Here is a 25,575-nt window from a genome sequence, read left to right as displayed (position 1 = left end):
TTACTGAGACTTACTATTCTAATATTTACTTATTTATTATTTACTTACTAATTAGCACATATTAAGGATACTGACCTGCATAAGAACTGCCCGACACATACGAAACCATATTTTGATTCGAATTTAGAAATAAGGATTATTAAATTGATTATTTTCTAAAGTTCAAATCTGACCTTACTTCCCCCCTCCCACCTCACACACACACACAAAAAAAAAAAAAAAAAAGTACATATGCTGTTTTTAATCTGGCATCACTTGCGGTAATGTTTTGTTTTGAACCTTTATTTTTATTTTCTCCATCTATTCTTGACCGAGTTCAATGGAACACCTGTAAGCATGAATGACAGCTGATTCTGTCCATATGGTTCATTGTCCTACCTGATGAATCGGGTGATTAAAAATCTTTTTTAGTCAATAAAATTCATTTTTTTATTATTATTATACACGGAATAAATCGGGCATAAGTTTTATTTCCTTATCAAATCATTTTTAAAATAAAAAGTTGAATGTTAATACTTCATAGTACATTTAAGATCTGTAACAATGAAATTGACCTACTTATTTAAAATTAGCTCAATGTTTAAATTTGTGTATTAACATTACATACGGTATTTATTATGGCAGTTTTTTTGAAGGCCGCTAAAGGAAGTAATTATTTTTCGCTTTACCATATGTATCCCGAATAAATCAATTAAAAGAATACACATTTTCGTTATGTTTTGAACTCTTACGTCAGATATTTATTTTAGTAAAAACGTTCCGTTATTTGAAGTGGTTCTCATACCTTAAAAGTTTTTTTAATTATAATTTTAATATATATAATTTTGAATAAAAAATTTAATTAAATGAAAAAATTATATTTTTCTTTTTTAAAAAAATCCTTTATTTTCTTAGTTTTTGAAGATACTATTTAACAATATAATTCTCTTTTCACATTTCTATATTATTTCAGGGCCTCTTGATGTACTTCAAAGAAGTAACATATGTTATTTGTATGTCTTGCATAAAAGTTGGAGAACATTTAATTTTTATATCCCATGAATTTTAGATATAAAAAAATCACTTCATCATCTTTTTTTCAATGAATTCTGACCAATATTTAAGAATATATATGCATGCATTTTTTAATATAATAATTTATTTTAAGTATTTTAATACAATTTTTACAATACTGATACATGTATTGTAAATTCACTTTTTCTACTTAGAAAATTCACATAGGTTAGGCTACTTTTTGTATACAGGATAAGTGCAAAATTTTTCTGTTATTAAAAAAAATATTAAAGTGTAGTAATTATTGATGATAGTAATGTAATAGTTTTACTATTATAGGTGTTATTTTTAAATTTTATTTTAATCAGTGAATCAATGGCGCACTTAATCCAGAAACATAAAAATTTATTTCATAAAAAATGATGTTGATGAAGGAAAATGCAACATCCATTTTGTCTAATACATATCTGATAGATAAAATGTCTATAAAAATATCTAAATGTCTTTCTCTGTGTAGGTAAACTATCCTTTTCTAATTCAGGAACTCAAGTAATTTTATTATTTTCAATCTTGTCATAAAATTCAAACTGGATGTTTATCCAGTTTGCCTTAAATTGACTGCCTTAAATGTCGATTTTGTTATTGTGGACATGAATGTCTAAAAATATTCAAATTAAAGTAAAACAAAAAAAATGTAATTATTCTCTTTATGTAAAATCATCAAGTGGTGTGGGACCTTGCGCCATTCTCAATCTCCTCGAGTCATCCTGTTCAAGAAACTACAAAAATGCGATGTTAATCAAACTCATTATCTTAAGAAAAATTTACTTTTGCAAAACATTGTTTGGGCATTGAAATATTTTAAAGGACGAATATTTACTGCATTAATGTGAAATTATCTAATAAATATATTTTATGCAATATTTATTTTTTTATTTATTGAAAACAGCATATTTCCTTTTTTATTTCAGCTTTTTTATCTGTGTGTGTAGTATATCATGACAACTGACAAAGATGCTTCTGCACGCTCCACAAAATCAGTTGATTGGGAACGCTTTGGTCTCAGTGCGGAACCATCTTTGGAAAAGGGCCCACTTTTGGGCTCATGGGGAGAAGGAGAAGGTAGTTCCCATTTTCATGACAAAGGAGCCAAAGAATTATTTCATGAAGATCAGGTAAATAAATATGAAAATTTCCATCATATGTGAAATTTCTGCTTTGTATGTTTGTAAGAATTTATGTATAGTAAATATTAAACAGCTTAAAAGAAGCTGTATTTTCAAAACAAGGAGTGAAATTCATGTAGCCAAAGAAAGTGATTTTTGTTCTATATTAATCAAAATTTGCCAACAAAACTATTTGTTGAATTCTCTATGTTTTAACTAAATTAAGTGATCATAAATTGGTATATATTAGTTGTTTTTACATTAAATGAAAATAATTGGTACATTTTTGTTATTTTGGAAGCATCTATCACTGAACATCAACTATGACAATAAAAGTTATTTCCTTGCTAATCCCTCGGCAATGAAGAGATTTGGAAAAGCAGGAAGGCCAATTCATTTTTTTTTTTTAATAAATCCAGATATAATTAAAAAGAATGAAACTTTGCATATCACTGGCCTTTAGTACCATTTAATATTAAAATACTATTTATTGTTTAGCTTTCACCAAAATTTACACTGATTCACCAAATGAGTGATGAAATTTGTGAGTTTTCTTTGTAGTATGAATTTCTAGAATTTTGATAGCTATCAAACAATTGTTATAAAGTATGGATCGTGATAAAAGGCATTTTCCATCACTGTGACAGCTTCTGAAAATTGTATGTGTATTTAATACAGTGATCATGTGAAAAAATGAGTGAGACATTTCATAGTTTATCTTTGTACTTGGTATGAATTTTGGTTACTAGTTATCTAATAAAAAAATTACCTAATGAAATCTTTAAATAAACAATTCATCTATATCAAATAAGTTGCTATGTTCTACCGTCATCAAGCAATATAATAAGGAAAAATGTTTTCCTATAGAATTATGCCAGCAGTTTCATTTGTTTATTGCCTTTCTTTTGATTGATTTGATTTTGATTTTCAAACTTAAAAGAAATATATATGATTTTTGATGTTTGATATTGAAAGACACTTATGTAATATTCATTTTTATAAATTCCCATCGTATTTAATATGATTGACTTGTATGTATGATTCAATCAGTTTTAAGGTTAAATGACTAAAAATAAATTAAATTATTTTATTATTAGCTTATGTTCTTTTTTTACATTTCAGTTAGCAAGCAACAAACCTTGGTGGAAAACCAATTTCTTTCTATCAGAACCTGTTTTATTTGGCGTATGGGATGGTGTATTCACATCATGTATGATCAATTTGTTCAGTGTGATTATATTTCTCAGAGTTGGTTGGATTGTTGTAAGTAGAAAGATATCTTTTAAAAATATATTTTTCAGTTTAAATTTTTTAAAAAAATCACCTTCATTTTATTTTAAATATATGCACTTTAAAAAAAATATGCTATTCACTTTTTATTGATGCTATTTTCATTTTTAGGGTGAAGCTGGTATTGCTCAGTCTATAGGTATAGTGTGCCTAACAGTTCTTATTGGGACTACTACTGTGCTGTCAGGAATTGGAATCTGTGAAAGATGTCACCTTGAAAGTGGAGGCGTTCATTTTCTTTTGTCACACATTTTTGGAACTCGTATGGGTGGAGCAGTCAGTTTGATCTATTGCTTTGGTCAAGTATGCATTAATTTAAAAATATTTTTGAATCTCTGTTTTATGGATAAATTCATTTGGATATATTTTATCTAATGATAAAATATTAATTGTATTTACTATTTCTATACTATTTCTATTCTTACTATTTTTATAGATAAAATATTGTTTTCAACATTACTAACTACTTATAAATGTTATTGCCTCTGTATCTATTAAATACACTCACTGCTAACAAATGGTATACATTTATTTCAATGAAAAATGAAGACCTTGGAATTGAATCATTTTCTTTTATCTACATTCTTCTTCTTTGCTAAGCTGAGGATCAAGTAAATATTAATTTTAAAGAAAAATCATTGTCTTTCATGTTATATATACATTTCAAAAATGATTTAATAATTGGTGTGATATGTTTAACTTGATAATTATTTGCATTTGTTTATCAAGAAGTATATTTGTGAAGAATCTTGAAATAATGGATGTGATGTTTTTAATATTAACTACTGTTAAATGTATATTATCAAGAGATTTTTATACTTTCAAAGTATTATGAATCTATTGAAACTAAATATAAGTTCTTGTAATTCTTTCAAGGAATTTCTTTATTAACTGTAGTCGTTTCTATCTAATATAAATATTTTTTATTGAATATGTGTTTTTTTCTCATGAGTGATAATAAATTGAGTGGTAAAAATCTTTGATGTAGTACATTACTTTTGGTGTATATATAGGATTCTAATATCACATCAAGTGGTCTGAGAATATTTTTTATAAAAGGTACATTTTTTTGGATGCTCTATATTATTTGTCTGCAGAGTACTATTATTATTATCCTCCTTTAGATTTATTCATATGAAAAATGCAATTTAGAGTAAGATCAGCTGGCTGTTGCCCTTTAACTAATTGAATACAGACATGCATTCATAAAATAACAATAATCATAAGATAATAACATTTTTTTCTCATTATAGTCTGTGAGCTGTGCATTACATGTTATGGGGTTTGCTGAGTCTTTTTCTCAAGTACTTGACATCACTAATACTTGGGCTATTCGTGCTGTTGGTATGGTCATGATAATTCTTCTTTTAGGTATGTATGCTATTACTAAATTTTATTTCAAAATTTTGAATCAATAAATTTGTTAATTCAAAATTTAAATAAATTAAAATAAACTGGATTTCATTTTTTGAGTTTAAGTATCCCAACACTCTTTTAATTACAAAATAAACTAGAAACATCACGATAATATTCATATTGTTTAAACATTAGCTGTATGATAGAATTGCTTCATATTTTGCTAAAAAATTATAGCATTTTATTTTTTCATTCTTGTTCTAAATTTTATGTAAATGAATGAAAGTCTACATATTCCTGTTTAATTATACATTATAATTTTTTTTTCTTTTTTGCCAAGATTTAATCAAAGTACTTCCTATAATATAAAATTTTAATAAACTCTGACAATTTAACATTTTTCTTTTTCTTTCTTTCTTTTTTTTTTAAAGTTTTTATTTCCTATTATTATTTGAAATATTTTGTGTAGAATTTATTACATAGAGATATATTGATAGTAGGTGAATGGATCAACAAACTTAGATATTTTCAGATTCAGAAATGTATAATTTATTATGTATAATTAACCTAATGTATAATTTATTATACATTAAACCTGAGCAAAAAGCTTATCTGTTTTTATTCTTTAAAAACAATAAATATTTTCTGTTGTGTGTTTTTCCATCACTTTTTAAGGAGTATCTAAAATTTCATAATCAACAAATAAATAATTGTGGTTGTAATTTCTTTTTCCTGTATAAAATTGTAATTATGAACATTCTTTAAAACATGATTTCAAAATTATTTTTTTAAAAAAGCTATATCCAAATTAAAATTTAATTTCATATTTTTTATTTTTTACAGGTATTAATTTGGCTGGAGTGAAATGGGTTATACGCTTACAGTTTGGATTACTGATAATATTGCTTTTAGCAGCTCTTGATTTAGCTGTGGGAACATTTATTCAAGTGGATATAGGTTAGTATGATTTTTTCCGTGTATTTATGATTCATTCAGTGACATTAAAAAATGCATGTGAAATAATTTGCATGACTTTAATTTAACTCATTTGTTTCCACTAAACAAGAAATAAGCTGGAAATTTTTAATTTTGATTTATTTACTAAAACAGTTAGTTAGAAAACCTATATATAATACATATATAGGTTTTAAAAAATACAGTAGTGAAAAGAAGCGGAAATTTAAGACAAAAATAGCAAAATTCTGTGAACTATGATTTATCTTTTTATTTCATATATTTAGAGAAAATTTAACAATGAGAATTAAGAAATCAATATAAATTGAATAAGAATTAGAGCCATTTAAAATATATTGGTATCATAATATTGTTAGATACATTCAGTCTTTTAAAAGTAACTTTACTCTTATGTTTTAACATTGTACTTCTGATAGGTTAAATAAAAATTTCATTTTTTGTAATATGGTGTCTAAAAATATATAAATTTTTTTCTTCTTTCATAATCTATTTTGTTCTCTAGATATATATTTCTTCACTTATATTGATTGACTGATTTGATAATAGTTTTTCTTTGTGAAATACCATCAGTAAATGGTTATTTAATTTTTAATTTTTTTTTCAATTCCTACTATTAGTTCACACTCTCCCTATATATATTTATATATCTTGTTCAAATTTTCAATAATTCAAAGTTCATTCAAACATTCACTCAAGTTCAAATACATTTTTTTAAACTTGTAGTAGAACGACACTTGGTGATAATACAGTTTTTTCAAATATTAATTCATTAATTATTAATTTCAAATACTTTTTAATACTTTAAATGGAATTTTAGCTTTACTACTTTAATACTTTAAATGGAATTTGTAATGAAAATTGAAATCAACAGGCAGTAGCTCAATCGGTAAAATGCAAGGATTTCAGTACTTTCCACATGAAGGTGAAGAATGCAAGTTCAATTCTTGCAAAAGTAGGAATTAACAATTTTTTTTTTATACTACTTGTTTATAAATGTATAGATTAAGCATTTAATGACACTAATTACATGATAAATATATTTACTGTCCTTTTACTACTAATATTTCTTATTTTTCATGTTACTGAAACTATAAAGATGAATTGTATTAACTTTTTGAAAAATTTTCATATATATTGTTTAATTAGTATGCACTTTTTTTAGATCATGGAGTCGTTGGATATAATTTAGAGAACCTTAAAAATAATACTGGCCCTGATTATACTGACAATGAAAACTGGTTTACAGTTTTTGGAGTATTTTTCCCAGCTATGACAGGGATTCTTGCTGGTATCAACATGAGTGGGGACTTGCATAACCCATCTAGAGATATACCTGTTGGAACTTTAGCATCTGTTGGCACCAGGTATTTTAAATAAATTATAATATTTATTTTTTAAGAAGGCAGGGAAAACCTATGCAGAGAAATTTATTAGAATATTTTTGACTTGAAAATATTCTAATTAATCTCTCTGAACTTTTATTTGGTTTCTTGTGCTTCCTATTAGCATAATGTTAAAATATCATGTATAATTTCAGTTTAATTTAACACATTTGAAATTTAAATTGAAAATTGTAAATCACTGTTTTTATTTCTGAATTATTTTCATTAGATAAATATGTTTATACCTTGTACTTTAGTGCTACAATTTAGTATGAAAGTAGTTACCTTTTTTCTAATGATGTACCTATTCTACTGCATTTGATATAGTCTGAACAAAGAGAAAAATTATTATGACTGATTAGAAAAATAGAGAAACTAAAAAGAATATAGGCTTAACATGTGAATTTAAAATTACATTGTATTTAAATATTCTTAGAATTTAGTGACATTCAAAACCTTGCATGGGAGTGTAACGATAAATTGCATTAAAATTTATATTTATATATTAGACCACCACCCACCCCCCAAATTTTTTTTTCTTTTAAATCTTTAAAAGAATATTAAAGTTAAATGAAATTCTTATTTAATGTAAAATTTCCCCTTTTGTCTCCTCTCTTCTCCCATATTCATCAGTCCATCTTGAAGTAACTGTTTCCTTCAGAGAATGATAATTTTTCTGCATTCTCTAAAATATTCATTCATATTTTTTTATATAAAATCGTATAAAATTATCATATATTTGAATCTTTTTCAAATAATATTTAACATGCTAAATTTCTTTGAGCAAGTTGATTGCTTATAAATAATTACATAGTTTCTCTTTTTTTACCAACTTATAATTTTTAAAATACCTGCAGGTGTTACAAATGTGAAAATTAAAAAAAAAATTTTATATATATAACTTGTGCTTTAAAAATTGTTATTTCAGTTCCCACATTTATTAACTAGAGTTTAGCATAGAAATATTTAATCTAATAATTTTTTTATGATTTCTTCAATTTACTTATTTGTGTTTAACATGCAACTTCTTCAAATATTAGCACTGTAATGAATATAGATTAGTAAACAATAAGGTATTTAAATAGTGTCAAAGTATAAAATTATTTCCATTTTAGCTTTTTTATTTATATGACTTTTGTGGTTGGATTGGGTGCTACATGCCAGAGATGGGCCTTGCATACAGATTACATGATTGCTTCAAAAGTAAGTTTTATGTGTACATCTTTAATATTATGATTTTATTTTTTTTAGTTATGGATACTTAAACAAATATAAAGTAAAGGAATCTTTTTAGATATTTGTACAATTTCCATGAAATATAAATTTTCTTATAAATTTATATATTTTACTTTTGTTATGAATTTTCTTTTACTTAATATGCTTGAAAGTTTAACTTCATCTTAAATTGGTATGAACTATGTAAACTGTTAGAAATTTCCTTTTGTGTACATGATAATTTTATTATTAAATTCAATGTTTACATTGTTTTATTTTTAAAAAATTCAAATGTGTGATACAAAAATATGATTTTAAACATATATATTCTTTGTCTTTTAATTTATTATTATTAACTTTTTTAAAATTTCCATCTAAAAAAATTCTCTTTGTATCTAGATTTCTTCTTTAATTACTGAGATAACAATGACTTTGAAATGAAAATGCTGTTTTTGAAACATATTTTTTCATAAGTTGGAAAACATTTAAGAATAGTTGAATGCATAAGTCAAGGGGGGGGGGGAGTACTTCTTTCAATGCTGTGTTTAAAAATATACACAATTTTGTATATTGGACTTCAGAAATATTATTAAATATAAAATAACTTTTGCTATATTTAACTAATAAATATGCAGTTTATCATTTATGTATAAGAAATAACACTGCTATTTCCCATTATGTCATTTCAGGTTTCTGCAATTGGTGTCCTCTTACTTGCTGGTTTATATATTTCAGCTATGTCAGCTTGTTTAGGTGCACTTTATGCAACTCCAAGAATTATTCAAAGCATGGCAAATGAAAATGTTATCCCAATATTGAAGTTTTTAGGCAAAGGGGTAAGTTTTTATCCTGTATAAATTTGTTTTGCCGATTACCAAAAACTGAGTAATAATCAAATCATCAAAGATTTATAAGGGTAAAATGATATTTATAATTCATAGTTATGATTATTTGACATTTTAGCCAATTACAATTCAAGCTAATAATATGCAGAAAGCTACTCTATGCTTCAGTATACTCAGTGAACATATCCTAATGTATTTAAGAGAAACTTCTAACTTTCAGTAGTCACATGATAATTGATATTCTATAGGATGGAAACCATATTTAAAAAGTTAATTGTTTTATTCCATTGATATACTTATAGAAATACAAATACACTTAATCTTAACAGTTTGAAATGTCACTGACCTTAGTTTAGAAGATTTCTTATATCTTGTATTTTTTTATGAATTTGCAATCTCTCATTAGTTGGAGAATGTTTCATTTATATCTTTTCTATTGAAAAAATATTGTTATAACTCTGAAATTAGAATATATAAAAGAATAAAGCTCTGAATTAAAATAATTTGAATTAAAAATGATTATTTAGAATTTTAATGAAATCTTTCAAGATGTTTATCTTAACTAATTTTCTTTACAAATGATGAAGAATTTGAATAAAGTAATATTCTAATAATCTTCATAAATCCATTTTATGTGTGATTTAGATCAACATTTAAAGAATTCTTAGTTTTGGTTTTCCTCAAATATATTTTATATGTATTAGTCAAGAAATAATTTAAAAGAAATTTTAATTAACCAATTCTATAAAAATTACATTCTTTAATTAAACATGGGTTCCTCACATGCAAACAAGGGACCTGCACACAGATTGAAGAAAAAACTCCAGAAATACTCTGTTTCCGGTGTCAGGGGTTGCCAGAATGTTCGCTTAAGGCAGAGATTTGTCATTCCATCCGGTGATGCATTACAGTTCTGATGCTACAGACTCCCCCTCTGGTTTCGCTGTTGTCCCGACAAGGAGCCAGCGAGAGAAGTTTATAAAGTTCAGTTCTTTTTGAGGCAACCTCTTCTACTCAGAGTAAGTACAGGTTGACTGTTGGCGTGAGACTCGGGGCATGGGCGCAAAACTGATGAATGGTATGTTCCAAGTGGGACATTTGTGTTGTTGGGGTCTGCAACTTCGTAACTAGTCAAGGAGCGTTGGTCGTTACGATGTAACGTTCACTACGTCGTGGTGTAAACTTTGAAGATTTTTGATTTGCTTTGTTACTCTTCTGATGAATAGTTACCCATACTCGGTCTCCAGGTGCATAAGACATCACTGGTGAAGCATATGGGGAGTCACATTCTTCTATAATGAGTTCTTTTACAAGTATCACTTGTCGAGCAGGTGACATGCGATAAGGTGTTGTTGCAACTGGAGGTGTATTCCCTGTATCGATTCGATGTTCAATGTACGGCTTTGGTTCTCCCCCCTGGATTAAAGGTATCCTGATATTCCATCAACAAATGGTTCAAACGGGAGAGTTGGGGCTTGGTTAAGTCTTCACCTTTCTCTTCTCTAAGACGACAATTCTGTAGTCGAACAACTTCACTAATCTGAATTGTAGACAAATTGTTAGGCGAGGCATCGGGTTCTTGACAGGCATCTGGTTCGGTCTCATCTCTTACAGGATCGACTGGTAAAAGAAACTCAGGGTCTGGTACATTTTCTACAGGGCGTAGGTGGCTAACTGGTATATCTGCTCGGAAAGGGATCTTCCTCGTTTGATCTCCATAAAAATGCCAGTTTTTGTACTTCAGGTTAAGTACTATTCCAGCCTTTTCAAGAAAATCGGTCCCGAGCAAGGTTCTGTTTCTTTTTGCTTTTGTCAGAGCTAGAAGGTCCAGTGTAAGAACTTTCTTTTCAATTTTATACGTCACCGTGGCGGTGCAAGCTGCTTCTTGGTTTGACAACCATTCTCCAAAGTCATGGTGATGCTAGTTGACCGGAAGGTCACACCTTGCTTTAACAAACAGGAATACAGAAGTTCTCCAGCAACTGTTTTTGAAGCGCCGGTGTCAGCACAGGCTCAAACATTCAATCCTGCAATGTTTACATCTGGCAGAGCCTACGGAGAACTGGTTGTTTGGAGAGTGAGAAAGTTGAGAACCAGCCTGTCTCTTTGTTCTGATGGAGAGCAACTGGGACACTTAGTTTTGATGTATCCAGGTCGGGAACATCCGTAGCAATAGATTGCAGGCCCTGTTTCTTGGTTTCCAACTTTCTCCTGATGTCTTGCTTTCTGATTTTGGGAATTTATCTTGTTTTTGCTATTAAGCCACTTCTTAGCAGTAGACGACGATTCCTTTCTTAGGTTTTGACTGATCATTTCGTAGTTGTTCAGTTTCTGTGCCAGTTCTTTGGACGATGTAAGGTGCGTCCATTCATTGATGAAGCGTTCCCGCCCATCTGGAGGTACTCTACGTTTCAGTTGATCGGTGATCATCAAATCTATCAAATCTTCAAACGTCTTTATTTCTAGGCCGGTGATCCATCCATAAAAATAATTCCTTATTTCGTAAGTGAAATCCGTCCAGGAACTTTCCGGTCCTTTTGTATGTTTGCTGAAAAGTTATCGAAACTTCTCTGGGGTCATCTTGTACCGTTTAAGCAAAAGCCTTTTTATGTGGTCAAAGTCCTGAGCAATATCTTCGGTTTCCCGAGCCAACAGTTGTGCAATATCACTTTGGTAACAAACCGATGAGGTGGGATGCCCAAAACTCCTTCGGTACTTCTGCACTTTGAGCCTGTAACTCAAAGAAAATGAGATAAAGACTGATGCCGTTGTTGCTAGGATAGAATCGATGGATCAGTGTTTGTAAATCCCACTTGGGTCTTGAAACCAACTGTTCTGAACTTGAGCCTGTACTCGTCTACGATAGACTTGTATTGTGCTGCAATCTTAACTTCTGCAACTTGAATTCCATCTCATCCTTGTGTTTCTTTTCCTCGAATTCCAACTCAAGTCTTTTCGATCTCTCCCTTACTTCTGTTTCGGCCCTTGCTCTTACTTTTTCTTCTTCGACCCTTGCCTTTCGCTCCTCTGTGATGGCGAGAAGAAGTTCTTTAACATATTTCTCCTCATAGTTAACAGATTTCAAAACGACATCCTTCAAAGTAACCTTCGTCTCTTTGCTGCCCAGAGTCTCACCCAACTTTGAAGCCAATGTGATCAGGTCTTCACGTGTTGCTCTGGCTAGAAAAGCCATGTTGCAGTTAAGTTTAAAACGTGAGTCTTTTACAAATGTTCTCAAAAACGTTTTTAAAACTCCTTAAACGTCCTTACATATATTTTTAATTTTGTAAATAAATTTATCAATTAAATATTTCAAATTGCTAACACCTGAAAATAAACCTTTTGACATGAATAAATTTTTGCTGCTAGTTTATACAATGACAGAATTGGTAATTAAATTGGCATACTCAAATCTATTAAACAAAATTCTAATTAATTACATCGTTATGATCCTACTCACTTAATTACTCATAATTAAACATATTGTCAACAACAATATTTAGTAGCGATCATATTTTATTCAAACACATATCACCAATTTCTTTCATTTATTTAACTTTTCAAAGTAGATAAAGTTAAATATATCTTAAACAACTCACTTTATATTAACCATTAATTATTTTCTACAATTAAACTCAAATAGTAATCATAATTCAATTCAAGTAAATTTCACTAGCTATTCGAAATTTATAAAATAAATCTTATTTAGAGTAAATACATTTAATTACGTAATAATCCATCTCATTCAGATTATCAGTAACTCAATACCATCAATCATAACAAATTATCATTCATCATAGGCATACAGTTATCATAATTTATTTCAAGAACATTTCATAAATTTTCCAAATTTATTTTCAAATACAATTAATTGTTAGTGAAATTTAAATTTAATATTAACAATTTAATTATAGTTGCTGAGATTCATGAACATAAACAACATTAAAGTGTAGCTGAATCTCAAAATTCCAATGTTTGTAAACAGAAAAGTTTCAACATCCGTAGTGGCAACAGTTTAATCCTCAAATTAAACAGAAAATTACAAAATTTCTAGTGGCAACATTGGAACATCCATCATCTTGGAATGTTACAAACGAAAGCAATTGCATTGCATATGAAATACAATTTTTTTTTTAAACACTTGCTTGATTCAAAATTTGTTTTTGTTTTTTCTTAAAATAACAATATATGAACTTCAGAATATAATCAAAGCATAAATTCAAAACTCTACTTATTCATTTCCTGTTAAGAGAACACATGAACATACCAATATCAGAAACGAAAATAATTGCACCGAAATAAACGAAGTACAAAATTTTTGAAACATTTGGTTGATTCAAAATTATTATTTTTCACAAAATAACAATTTATGAACTTATAAAATAATCAAAGCATAAATTCAAAACTCTACTTATTCATTTCCTGTTAAGAGAATACACGATCATACAGAAAACAAACTAATGAACTTATCGAAAAAACTAATAAACTTATCTGAGAGATACGGTATGTATCTGGTATTGTACATTCCATGTGGGGCAGTATATTTTCAAGTTGATCAAGATTTCAAGATTCAGGTTGAATCCTTTCCGTAAAGGTACAGACAACCGTTTTTTTTACCTGAAACAAAACTGAGCCCTGCGTGCAATTCACAAGCTGCATGGTCCCGCGTATTAGGCGCCAATTTATAGTGTTAGTCAAGTAATAATTTAAAAGAAATTTTAATTAACCAATTCTATAAAATTTACATTCTTTAAGTAAACATGTGTTCCTCACATGCAATGAAGGGGACCGCACACAGACTGAAGAAGAAACTCTGGAAATACTCTGTTTCCAGTGTCGGGGGTTGCCAGAATTTTCGCTTAAACAGAGATCTGTCATCCCATCTGGTGATGCATTACAGTTCTGGTGCTACAATTTCTGTTTAAATGCTTGCTTTAAATGTAATTATTGTTATTTTTCATGTATTAAAGTTTTATGTAATTAGGCATTAGTGTGTATTTGAATTAAAATAATCTTCCCTTTTTTTTCCCTACAGAAAGGTCCTAATAAAGTACCAATCTATTCACTCATTGTCTTTGCGAGTGTTACTTTCATTTTTGTTCTGGTTGGCAGCATCAATACATTGGCTCCAATAGTCACCATACCATTTCTTCTAACTTATGCTTCTGTTGAATATGCTTATTTTTCTCTTGCCATGACTTTTGATATTCAAAAGAAACGAGAAGAAAGGTATGCTGAGCAAGGTCTTCAAAGCCCATCATTTGTTTTGGATCAAGGTAGACTAGCTTATGGGTCTACAAAAGAAAATAAGGTAATACTTTTATAGAAAGCCTTTTTTACTCATATAATTATACTCTTACTGCTGTAATTGAAAATTCAATTCTTTAATTTAATCTTAAATTTACTAAATGCAAAATAAGTATAAAGTGTGATTATAAAGAAATATCGAGCAAAAAATTATTATACACTTAAACATCATTACAAAAAATATTACATTCTTTTTTTTGTAAATCATAAATTAATTGACTTTGAAATAAGATAATTTATTTTAACAAATCTCAAAATTACTCTTTTTATAGCGGAAAAAATGTCAAGACTGTATTCTATTCTTGCCATATGTTGTCCTATATTTGTTCTGTTGCACAAGTTAAAGTACTTATTTTCTTAGTTTTAACTCTTTTTATCATGAACTACTCTGGCAAGTATGCATATCAGTGTCTAAGCTCCACATGAATTAGAGTGATCAATGATTGGTTTTATAGAACTTCAAAAGACTTTTCAAAAGACTCGACAAAAAACTTTTTTCCTCATGATGAAATTTTTGTAAAATAATAATTATTATTATTATTACATTATGGGCTAGTAATGCTATGTATTTGAAGTTTAAAAAAAATTATTATCGTAAAACTTTAAACAACTTTCAAACAAGGCTACGCCATGTTTAAATAATTGCATTATTGTTTTCAACATTTATTTTGTGCTAATGTTCATAGTCTTTGTGCTCATCTTGTTGTTCAATCAAAAAAGAAAAAGTATATGCAAAAGTTTTTGTTGCATAATAGACATAATTTTTCGAGAATTTCATTATATATTTTTGCAGTTTTCCCAGTTTTTGGTGATTACTTATAAGTTTTAGTTTAGTAAAGCATTAAATAGACGTCTGCTTTAATTTTAAGTGATTATTCTGTAAAAATTTTTCATGGGCTGTAGATTTGGTACATCAAAATAACAATAATGTTTTTGTTTTTTTAAATAAATTTTCAGGCATCATTATCACAAACACTTAGCATATGCATCAACATTTATTGTATTTCTTTCTTTTTTCTTGGTAGTCAAAATACCAGTAAATCTCTTATGTTGAGTAATAAATGCAAATAAGTTCTTCTTGTATGGCATTTTATGTGTGTTTAGAATTACTATAATGATTTCGGTTGTCAGTTTGAAGCTGATAAATTAAGCATAATTTACAGCTTTAATAAATAAAGATTATTCATTTAAAGCATCATTCTCTTTGGTCTTTTGTTAGAGTATTTATTGTTCTTTGAAAATGTTATAAATATTGACAAAGATACAGTTGAAAATGTATTTTTTATTATTATTGTTTTTTCAATCTATTTATGATTTAAAATATATAGAAAACCAAAGATTCATTGTAAAAAATAATAAATAACTACATGGCATTCAAATATGAATGATTATAGATTTGCATTTTTTCCATTATTATGACTAACACAAAAATTCCAGACTTTTTGTTGGTGTTCAAATTATTATCATAAAAGTATTTTCACTGAAGGATATGATTTGTCAAATATCAAAATCTATAAAAACAGAAAATATAACTACTTGGTAGGAATAATTTAAAATAAAAGGACCATAAGAATTTGATGTTGTGTACATTAAGATTAAAATAAATGTCAAACACTTGCAATTTTTATTTTGTAATTAATATAGGTTTTTATTTGGGGGTGGTGGGGAATGAGCATTTTCTTCAGGTAATTCACATTCTCTGACCTTTGCAAAATAAATATAATTGTGAATAAGCAATTTTAAAAACTTTACTTCAACAGAAAATTATCTGGCTGGATTAGCAAGAAATAGGTGTCCCACTTCAGTGGGCTCTAGAGTATGTGCCCTATTAGCCCAAGCAATATGAAATTTGAATTGCAGATAATTTAAATGATGTGCTCGATGTCTGTTACTTGGAAAAAATTTAGTACAAAAATGTATCAATAGATAGCATTATATTGCAAATGGCATTGATTTGCATGTTTTGAAAATATCATTCAAACATTATTTTCATTACACTAAAGTACTTCAGTACAATACATTACATCACTACATCCTATTAGAAGAAAAAGAAGACAGATTCTGCTGGAACATTGGTTACTTTTTCTGCACATCAGCCTGGATTGCATGAAAAAGCACTACTAGTAAAATGATTGTATAAGAGAACTCCATTGCAGTGATAAAAGAATTTCGTTTTATGAAGTGGAAACGAAGTACTACAGTGTCCTTGTGTCTTATGCAAGATGATATTTGAAACAACTGGGCAATTTAGCTTTCTTCTTGGTAGAGGACGAGAGCAGATCTTATCTTAAAGCATCTAAATGTGGCTACTGCGACCGTTGAAGCCAGCAGTCAGTCGCTTCATCGTGTCAAAGTCGTGTAAAGTTATTGCTAAGATAGAATTTCACAGATGCACAGGAGATCAGCCGCCATTTTCAAATGGCAAGACCCCCCGGAACTTTTATTTGTGGAGTTTCTTGAAGTGCATTTATTATCAAAGGCCAGCCTCTGTACCAAATCTGAAGGACAACATTCGACGCCATATTCTTGATATTCCTGCAGACTTTCTCGGTCAGCTTTGGAAAATACAGTTCTGTGATTAGAGCACATTGTTGAACATGAAGGAAGACATACTGAGCAGTTTTAATGCTGCTTTTTTTAAAAATATTATTTAACATTTTATGAAGCATATTAAATTCTCTATTACAGCTTCACCTACTAGAGAATTTTGTACTATTTTTTTATTTAATAAATATCAAATGCAACATTTAAATTATTGAATCAGCTCAAATTTTATTTCATTTGGTCCAATAGAACGCATTCTAGTGTCCTCTGAATTGGGGAACTTGTTACTTGCTAACCCAGTATATATTGAAAGCAATTCTTCAAAACAAAACCATGTGCTCTGATTAAATATTAAAAAAAGAAAATGATAATCAATACCTGTTAATGAATAAGTCAAGTATGATTACTTCTTTTTTAAAGTTCATTTTATAATCATATTCAGTTTTAATTGGTACCAGTTTTTAATTTTTTAAATTTTATATGTTAATTTTTTCTTATTCAAATATAATTATAAAATATGCCTTGATTAAACAGGTTGATGCTGATTTAGATGAACTATTTCCTGAGCGTGTACCTCATCATAAGCGCGGCATGGTTCATGACGGCAGCAGTTTGAGTATTTCTGCTACAGAGTCACCAGTAACCTCACCTGATGAACATAGTTCCATTCGAAGTGCAGAGAGCAGAAATTCTCAGATTAGCATTAACCAACCAGTTGAGAATACTTCAGACCAAGGTAATTATCATTTTGCATTTTACTCCCCCCCCCCTTCTCATCATTGATCTTGGTGCACATTAAATTTGACATCCAGGGTGAAACTTCTTCTTGCTGGTGTGGCATCGAGAGAATGGTGCCAATTTAGGTATCATATCTTCTCATCTTGTTCAGTTTAAAATTATGAGGTCTGTCCCAGAATAATGTAATATGCTTAAAATGGGACATCAATATAACTAAGTTGAATTAAGCTAAAATCGTCGAAGTTTTTCCGCGAAGGTGTAACTTTATTCTGTTATTCACCTCTATATAAGTCAAAAACTAAAACAGATGCATCTTCATTTTATAAAGAAATAGTTTAATCAGTATTTGTGGTTTATGTTTACTTATAACTAGAAAATATTTGTATAGATAAAGCTCTATCTGAATTATACTTTAAATAACAGATGCCTTTTTATTTTCTCTTGAAGTATATAAAAAGAAATTGTTGTAATCATTGAAAATTTCAACCTCAAGATTTTGGTGAATGTTTCAGATCTCCCTGAGTGTGAAAAATATGTTTTTGTCTGTCTGTGCATACCATAACTCAATAATGACTTAAGCTACATAGGTGAAATTTGGTATGTGGTGTTCACACCAAATTTGTTGATTTCTATCAAATTTTGGACAAGTCTATTCTCCGAAAATATGCCTTTCTATCTGAAAATAGGTGAATTCAATAACTGCATTACATAAAGAACTAGGTACATAAAATTTGGGACACAATTTTAATATTTAAACTGTAGATTTTGTATTTAATTTTAAACCAAATCTATCAAAGAATTCACCATCTGTCTGTCTGCACGTTCTCATACACAGAAACATGCTAACTCAAAAATGCGATGATTTAAATTAACTTTGTATGAGATATTGCGACTAAAATTGTAGTTGCATGTCAAATTTTGATTTATTTCATTTCATTCAATCGAAAAAAAGGCATCCGAAATGCATACTCACTTCTTTAGATTCTTCTTTGCTATGATATGAAGTATACAATGCTTATCTGCAAGAGTCAGAAAATAAAAATCTTGATCGAAGTCCACAATTTACCAGAGATTACAGCTTTATTAGAGACTATGCGAGAAGGTTTGCTGGAGACCACTGGTTTATAGGTAAAAATGGCAGTTCTATCGTTAAAATTCTTTTCAAATAAATCTCTTGGGCACCTAAGTTCTGAATGTAAAGAATTCTGAATTATTATGATTTTATAATTAAATAAAATATGGAGAAAAGCCTATAAGTTTTTAAACCACTTTTAAAAATGTAATATTATATATATATATATATATATATATATATATATATATATATATATATATATATATATATATATATATATATATATATTATTTATAAATCTTGATTATTTTGTTATTTATGCATTCTTGCAATATTTATTTGATTTTTTTTTTTTCCCCAGCAAAATTGTATCGAAATGAAATAGGCTCTAAGCGTAAAAGATGGTATACAATTTTTTGTAATAGATGGCTAGCCCTTGTTGGGGTAAGAATTTTTTAATTTCTTGATAATATATCTTAGTCCATCTATATATATTAATATAATCTCTGTTGAAAAAAATATTACGAAGCTTTCATTGAGCTTTGATTTTTACTTTTGTTTGGTTTTATAATGTGACTTAATCTTATTTTTTGATTTCAGGCAATTATAAAAGTTTCTATGATGTTTTTGGTACAATGGATTTATGCTTTGTCATCTTTAGTCATTCTTTTGGCATTGTGGTTTTATATTGGACAAGTGAATCCAGGCAGTTTTAGAGGTAATTTTTTCATTTAATGTTAATAATATTATATTCTGAGAAATTCTGCACGTTATGTTTGCATTTTACTTGCATCTTGGTAAAGTTTTTTTTTTTTTTTTTTTTTGTAGGTATAGCAGAATTTAGATTATTTCCATGGATAAAAAATATGTTCTACAGATGTTTAGGGTAAGAATTTTCTCTAATTAATTAACTGATTATATATAGTTTCATTAATGAATCAGATTTACTAAGAATTTTAACCATTTAACTGATATTTAAAGGACGATTAACTAATTGCGCTTGTATTATGAATGACTTATTTTATACTCATAAATAAGAACTAAACCATTCTTATAGGATTAATTCAATACAGAAAGTCATGCGTATTCCAAATATAGATTCTTAGTTAAAATTTTTAATAGCACATTATTATTATGAAAGGTGACACCTTATTACACAGTAGTAATGGCAAAGCAATTAAATGGTTTTAAAAGGTTATTTCAAAAATGAAATAGTTATTGAGAATGAATTGGTTATTAGAAGTTAAATGAAAAAAATGCTTGTTTATATGTTATATCAAACAAGCTGTATTCTGTTTGTGGTTATTACAGCATGAATGATACTTTGGAGTTTCAGTAATCAGATCACCGATTCTACTTTTATTATAGACACTAACTATATGTTATGATTTTACCATTTTCTTCAAACAAATTGCCTGTCTTGTTTTAGGTAGGATTCCTTCTAATTGGCTTGAAATTATTATATAATAAGTGCTCCATTTAATGGACTGACTGCCTTAAATGTTACAAATAGAGAAATAACATGTAGCAGAAAAGTAACTGGAATTCAATACTTTTATCACCATCTAATACATAGTTGTAAGGAATTGTCTTATGCCTGATATGATATATTTATAAGATGTTGTATGTTTACATTTTTCAATGCAACTTTAAGTGTAATTTGCTATTTCAAGGTTTTTTTGTTGTTTTTTTCGATACAATGGATAATTTAACAAATTTCAGATGTTAAAAACAATGTCATAACACAGTTTATTAAATTATACATTTCCTCTATTGAATATTTTATCAGGTCCTTTATTTCTTTATTTGTTTTTATTTTAAAATTGCTAACTAAAAAATGTAACTGTAAAATACTAATAAATAACTTATCTAAACTTTATATTATTACTATACATGTTTTAAATCAGTTATGTCAAACATGACATACAATGTCCATGAACATTTGTGAGTGAAACCAATTTAAAACTATGTAAGAGAAATTTTATTAAAAAATGTCAAAAACTATTTTCACTTATGATATAAAGAACTCCTTGTAAAATTTAAACTTATGTCATTTTCTAGAATAATTATTGTGAATAAAATTTTCTCCTAAATTAAAAGTAATAGAAAATGGGTTAAAGTATAAAGAATTAAATATTAATTTTATCGCTACTTTTCCATATGCAGTATACTCGAAAATAAAAATATTTCTAAAATAAATATGTAGAAGATTTAATTGTATATTTTTTGTGTGTTTTCTTAAATAAATACTTTTCTAACTGTTGATAAAATTAAAATAACTTTTTCTTTTGCACTTTGTGCAATGCTAATAGTAGTTTCACAGTTTGACTCTAGTTCTTTTGATTAATCATATCGCATTTACCTCTATTCAACATGTTTTCAATATTATTAGTACTTTGCTATGTGTTTTTAATTCTTGTTATTTGTCATTTTTATCTATATAAATGTCGTGAATTTGGAATGTAAGATTATTTCGTATCTAGTATTATTGATAAAATTATTTTTAAATTCATAATAATTTCAAAAAGTGATTATCTTACTTAATAAATGCACTTTCTAATTTGTAGTTGCAAAATAATGGATTATGATCAGATAATAGTTGCTCCAAACATTCCTGATCTTGAAGTGAAGGAAGCTCAACTAACTGAAGACAATGTTGACTATGCTTCTCGAAAGCGCTATCATCATTCCAAAACCATTGAAAGTGTTCCTCATCCAACTCATCTGGAAAGCGATTAATATTGCTCAGATTCATTAATGGTAAGTATTTTAGATTCTAATTTGTTGTCTCTTTAGGGCTGCAGTGGGCCTGGTGGTACAGTCTCAGTCAGCTTCGGGGCCGAAAGGTTCCAAGCTCGAGACCCTATTCTATCGAAGAACTGTCATATAAGTGGGTCTGGTCCATATTAAATCGGTCAAGGCCAAATGTCTAACCACTGAGGTGGGGGTGCCAGCTCAGGTATCGTCCTCGTCATTTGATCTCGGTTCAAAATTTCGAGTTCCGTACCGAAATAGCTCAAGTGTGACTTTAACAAGGGACGTTAATATAACTAAACCTACTAAACTAAACTTGTCCCTTCAGTCATCATAAATCTGAATTCTAGTTGCACTTCATAATACTTTTTTAGATTAATCATGTAATTTTGAAAGATCTTTGCTGTTTAATAAGAATATTATTTCTACATGTCCCCTCCCCTCCCCTCCCCATTCCATTGCCTCTTCTTGAGCAAGGAGAGTTGGATATGTTTTGTGAGGAAGAATTACAATTATTTTTATGGTTACTTTTTCACAGCTGTGTTTCATTTTTCTACTTTTTTAAATAAGTAAAATTTATTAAAAGAGTACTGTTATTCACACATATGTATTTATTATAATTTCAGATATAAATCAATATTTTGCTGACGATGATTCAGAAGTATATTTAGTAGCAAAAAAGGGGAAGACCTACCATTACTACCATTCCTCATCATTAGATGCATGCTGAGTGTTTTCATATGCTTTTATTTAAAAGAAGTATTTTAAGTTTAGAGTTTATAGTTTTAATTTCATAGAGAGAGAAAATACTTTAAAATGCTGTCAATCTTTATTTTAAAGATTTCTCAAGAAAAACTTTTTGTGTAGAATATTTTACTAATGCATTCTGTTTTGTTAGTGAGTAGTATATTCTATTGTATAGTGACTTTTATGTGCAATATTAATATTTTGTATGCATGATACTTATGATATACTTCACAAAAATTATATTTCATTTTTTTTTATTTATTATCACATTAAATAGAAAAAGTTAGCATATATTTACTAAATTTATTCTTTTGCTGATTTTTAAACTACTTTATGTAAGATTTACTATCAGATCAATTACTTTTAACCAATATATAAATGCTAATTTATATTCTTTGAAAATATGACAATTTTCTTAAAAGTTTTAAAATTTTCTGAAAGTTAAAAGGTGAAGTATGTAATTACATTACATTTTTATAGTGACTTAAAATTTTTTGTTCTTATGTAAAACTACTTTTTATCTACCAAAAGCTTCTGATAAACTAATATTTAATATGGAATTTAAAATAATTTTTATTTAAATTGAATTTAGTAAATGTATTGATATAATTTGAATTTGTTTTTAATTCCGTAAAAGTAAACTTTGTGCATATTTAATAAAATAATTGCATTCATTAAATTAAGTTGTTGTTTTTTAAGTTTCTAAACACTGATAATTTTCAGAAAATTTGTTTAACTGTGAATAATAGGAATAATTTTTTTCATGATTATTTTGATATGTTCATTCTTTTCTCTTACTTTAAAGTGATATTTCTTTTTTATTTACTTTTTATTAAGAAATATTGTGAATATAAATTAAATAGAGAACTAGTAACTTTTAAATGTTCATATTTAGTACAATCTTAATGCTTTTTAAAAATCATTCTATTCTTATTTTTGCATTTAAATACTTTTGTAAATATGAACTTGGAAGTAATATTTTTAGCAAGTTATTATTTCTTATTAAAATGTCTATTGTTGCTTCCTGTTATATTCTTTCCCTGTGATTTTGTTTTTGCATTTCTTTGTGATCTTTACATTATTTTGTTACTGTGTTATTGCAATTTGTATTTTTTCGCCCTTTCTTTACTTGTACTGTGATAATATTAGCTTTGTATGCCAAAATGTATTATCAGAAACAAATTTTATGACTCTTCACTGTTTTTTACTATATTTCTAGTACAAATGAAAAATTTGTTAGATTACTTAATATTAAATTATTTGGTTTATTGCATTAATCTGAATTTGCTAATGTGAAATTTGCTTGTAGAGCTCTTCAAAATATACTTACTTTAATTTTTATGACTATGAATAGAATTGATTATTTATTTGCTTTTTTTTTTAGAAAATTTAGAAAAAAAAATTTGTATAAATAATTCTTGCTTTTATCTATTTCTGTGATTTTTAGATAAAGAAAAAGATTTTTTATATATTTATACAATTATTCATTTTATGAAGTCCTGCCATTATAAATAGTTTCTAATGATTAATTATTATACATAGGACATTTTTAAGAATTTATTTACTCAGTTTTGATTGTCATTTCAACCCTTAAATGGGCTAGGTTTTTCTAATAATGATATATTTAAAAAAAAATTTTTAATTGTGATTGATTGTAGAAAAAGATATATTTATTTTTTTATACAATTGTGATTATTTAGTGATTAATTTTAAAAAAAATTAAGGTACTTCATTATAGTTTGAAATAAGAAACTTAAACATCAAGAATTTAATTTCATAGTAAAATTTAGAGAGAAAAGATTTATTTCAACCTCCTTTTCAATGTGAAAGCTAAGCTAAAATAATTATAGTTATTAATTGTTAACCTTATTGCAAGAATCATAAAATTCTTTAATTGATTAAAGTATCCAATTGTTTCTGATGTTATTGAGAAGTAGCAACTGATCCAAGTAGAGAAATAGCATGGACTTTATTAAGCTGTGTTGCTGTATTTTATTTCATTAATGAAATGTAAAATGAAGTATCAAAGAACTGTTTACTACTTTTTAATTTAAAGTTAAAAATATTTGTAACATTTTTTTTTTTTTTTTTTAAGAATTTGTATAGTTTAAAAACAAAAAAAAGTTATAAAAATTTATAACTCGCATTTTGTTTTAAAATTGATGTGAATTAGCTTCATGTTATATGTTTTAGAAAAGAAATATTATGTTTTCTTTTATAATGAATCCTGCTTTATTTTCGTATTTAACATCACAGGAAACACTTTATTTGCATTTTACTAGCTGTATTGCATTTTATTTTAATTTTTTAATGCTTAAAAGGTTTGTTTAAACAAAGAGCTTAACAAGTTCTGCAATTTTGTCTTTCTAATCTGTGATAAGTTTCATAAAAATGCTTTATTTACTTAAATGCTCTCTGTTTTATTTATTAAAGTATTTTTATGGATTTTCTACTTAATATAATATACATTAGTTCTTACTTTTGCGAAAGATTATTTTCTGGAGCTGTTTAAAAGCCAAAGTATTTTTACACATTCTTTTTTATGCTTCCTTTTTTTGCAAGTATTGCATAGTTTTTATCTTGCCTATTTTATTTATTACTATCAAATTCCTTTGTATTTGTAATTTGTTAGTCTACTTAATTGCTTAATAACTCTATATTAAATATTATATTATATGTAAATTATTTATTTGTGTATATTCATTTCATTTTAAAATATACTCATAAATATTAGACAAAATTATATTTTCACTTTAATTTTTCATGTATTTATGTATTATTACTATAATTTTGTTATCTTGAAACACTGATTTATGCTAGATATTTATTTTGAAATCACAATGCCAAAGATTTTTTTAAAAAACTACATAGGATTGTGAAATATCTCCTCTATATTCAAAATAATCTGAAAGGTATTTCAAGATATTTTTTGATTGTATTTTCTTGATACATGGACTTAAATTAAAAATTAAATAAAACCAAGCATTTTTATTTTAATTTATATAAATAAATTCATTAATAAATGTTTTTGAATAATAATTATAATTTTTAAAAAAATTAATAGATTTTTATTGAATATTACTGTAACTGAATAGCATTTCTTTTTTTAAATACAATTAATTTGCATTCTAATATTAACTTTTTATGTTTGTATCTAAATATTGGCCACCTCAATTTACAAGCAATGT

General features: G+C 27.3%; 1 protein-coding gene across 1 annotated transcript; it reads left to right on the top strand.

Moving 5' to 3' along the window:
* Positions 1-284: 284 nt before the first annotated feature.
* On the top strand, positions 285-22,592 carry LOC129965902 (solute carrier family 12 member 8-like). The gene is made up of 16 exons (XM_056080176.1): positions 285-390; positions 1,965-2,168; positions 3,282-3,422; positions 3,561-3,752; positions 4,703-4,820; positions 5,649-5,762; positions 6,943-7,144; positions 8,278-8,365; positions 9,067-9,213; positions 14,258-14,533; positions 17,608-17,809; positions 19,248-19,330; positions 19,487-19,604; positions 19,715-19,772; positions 21,454-21,646; positions 22,267-22,592. Exons 2-15 carry the CDS (start codon positions 1,992-1,994, stop codon positions 21,623-21,625), a joined length of 2,088 nt encoding a protein of 695 aa, XP_055936151.1. The 5' UTR covers positions 285-390; positions 1,965-1,991; the 3' UTR covers positions 21,626-21,646; positions 22,267-22,592.
* The last annotated feature ends 2,983 nt before the right edge of the window (positions 22,593-25,575 follow it).

This window comes from Argiope bruennichi, chromosome 4 (genome assembly GCF_947563725.1).
Source record: "Argiope bruennichi chromosome 4, qqArgBrue1.1, whole genome shotgun sequence".
NCBI classification, from domain to species: domain Eukaryota; kingdom Metazoa; phylum Arthropoda; class Arachnida; order Araneae; family Araneidae; genus Argiope; species Argiope bruennichi.
This window is presented reverse-complemented; position numbering and strand designations above follow the sequence as displayed.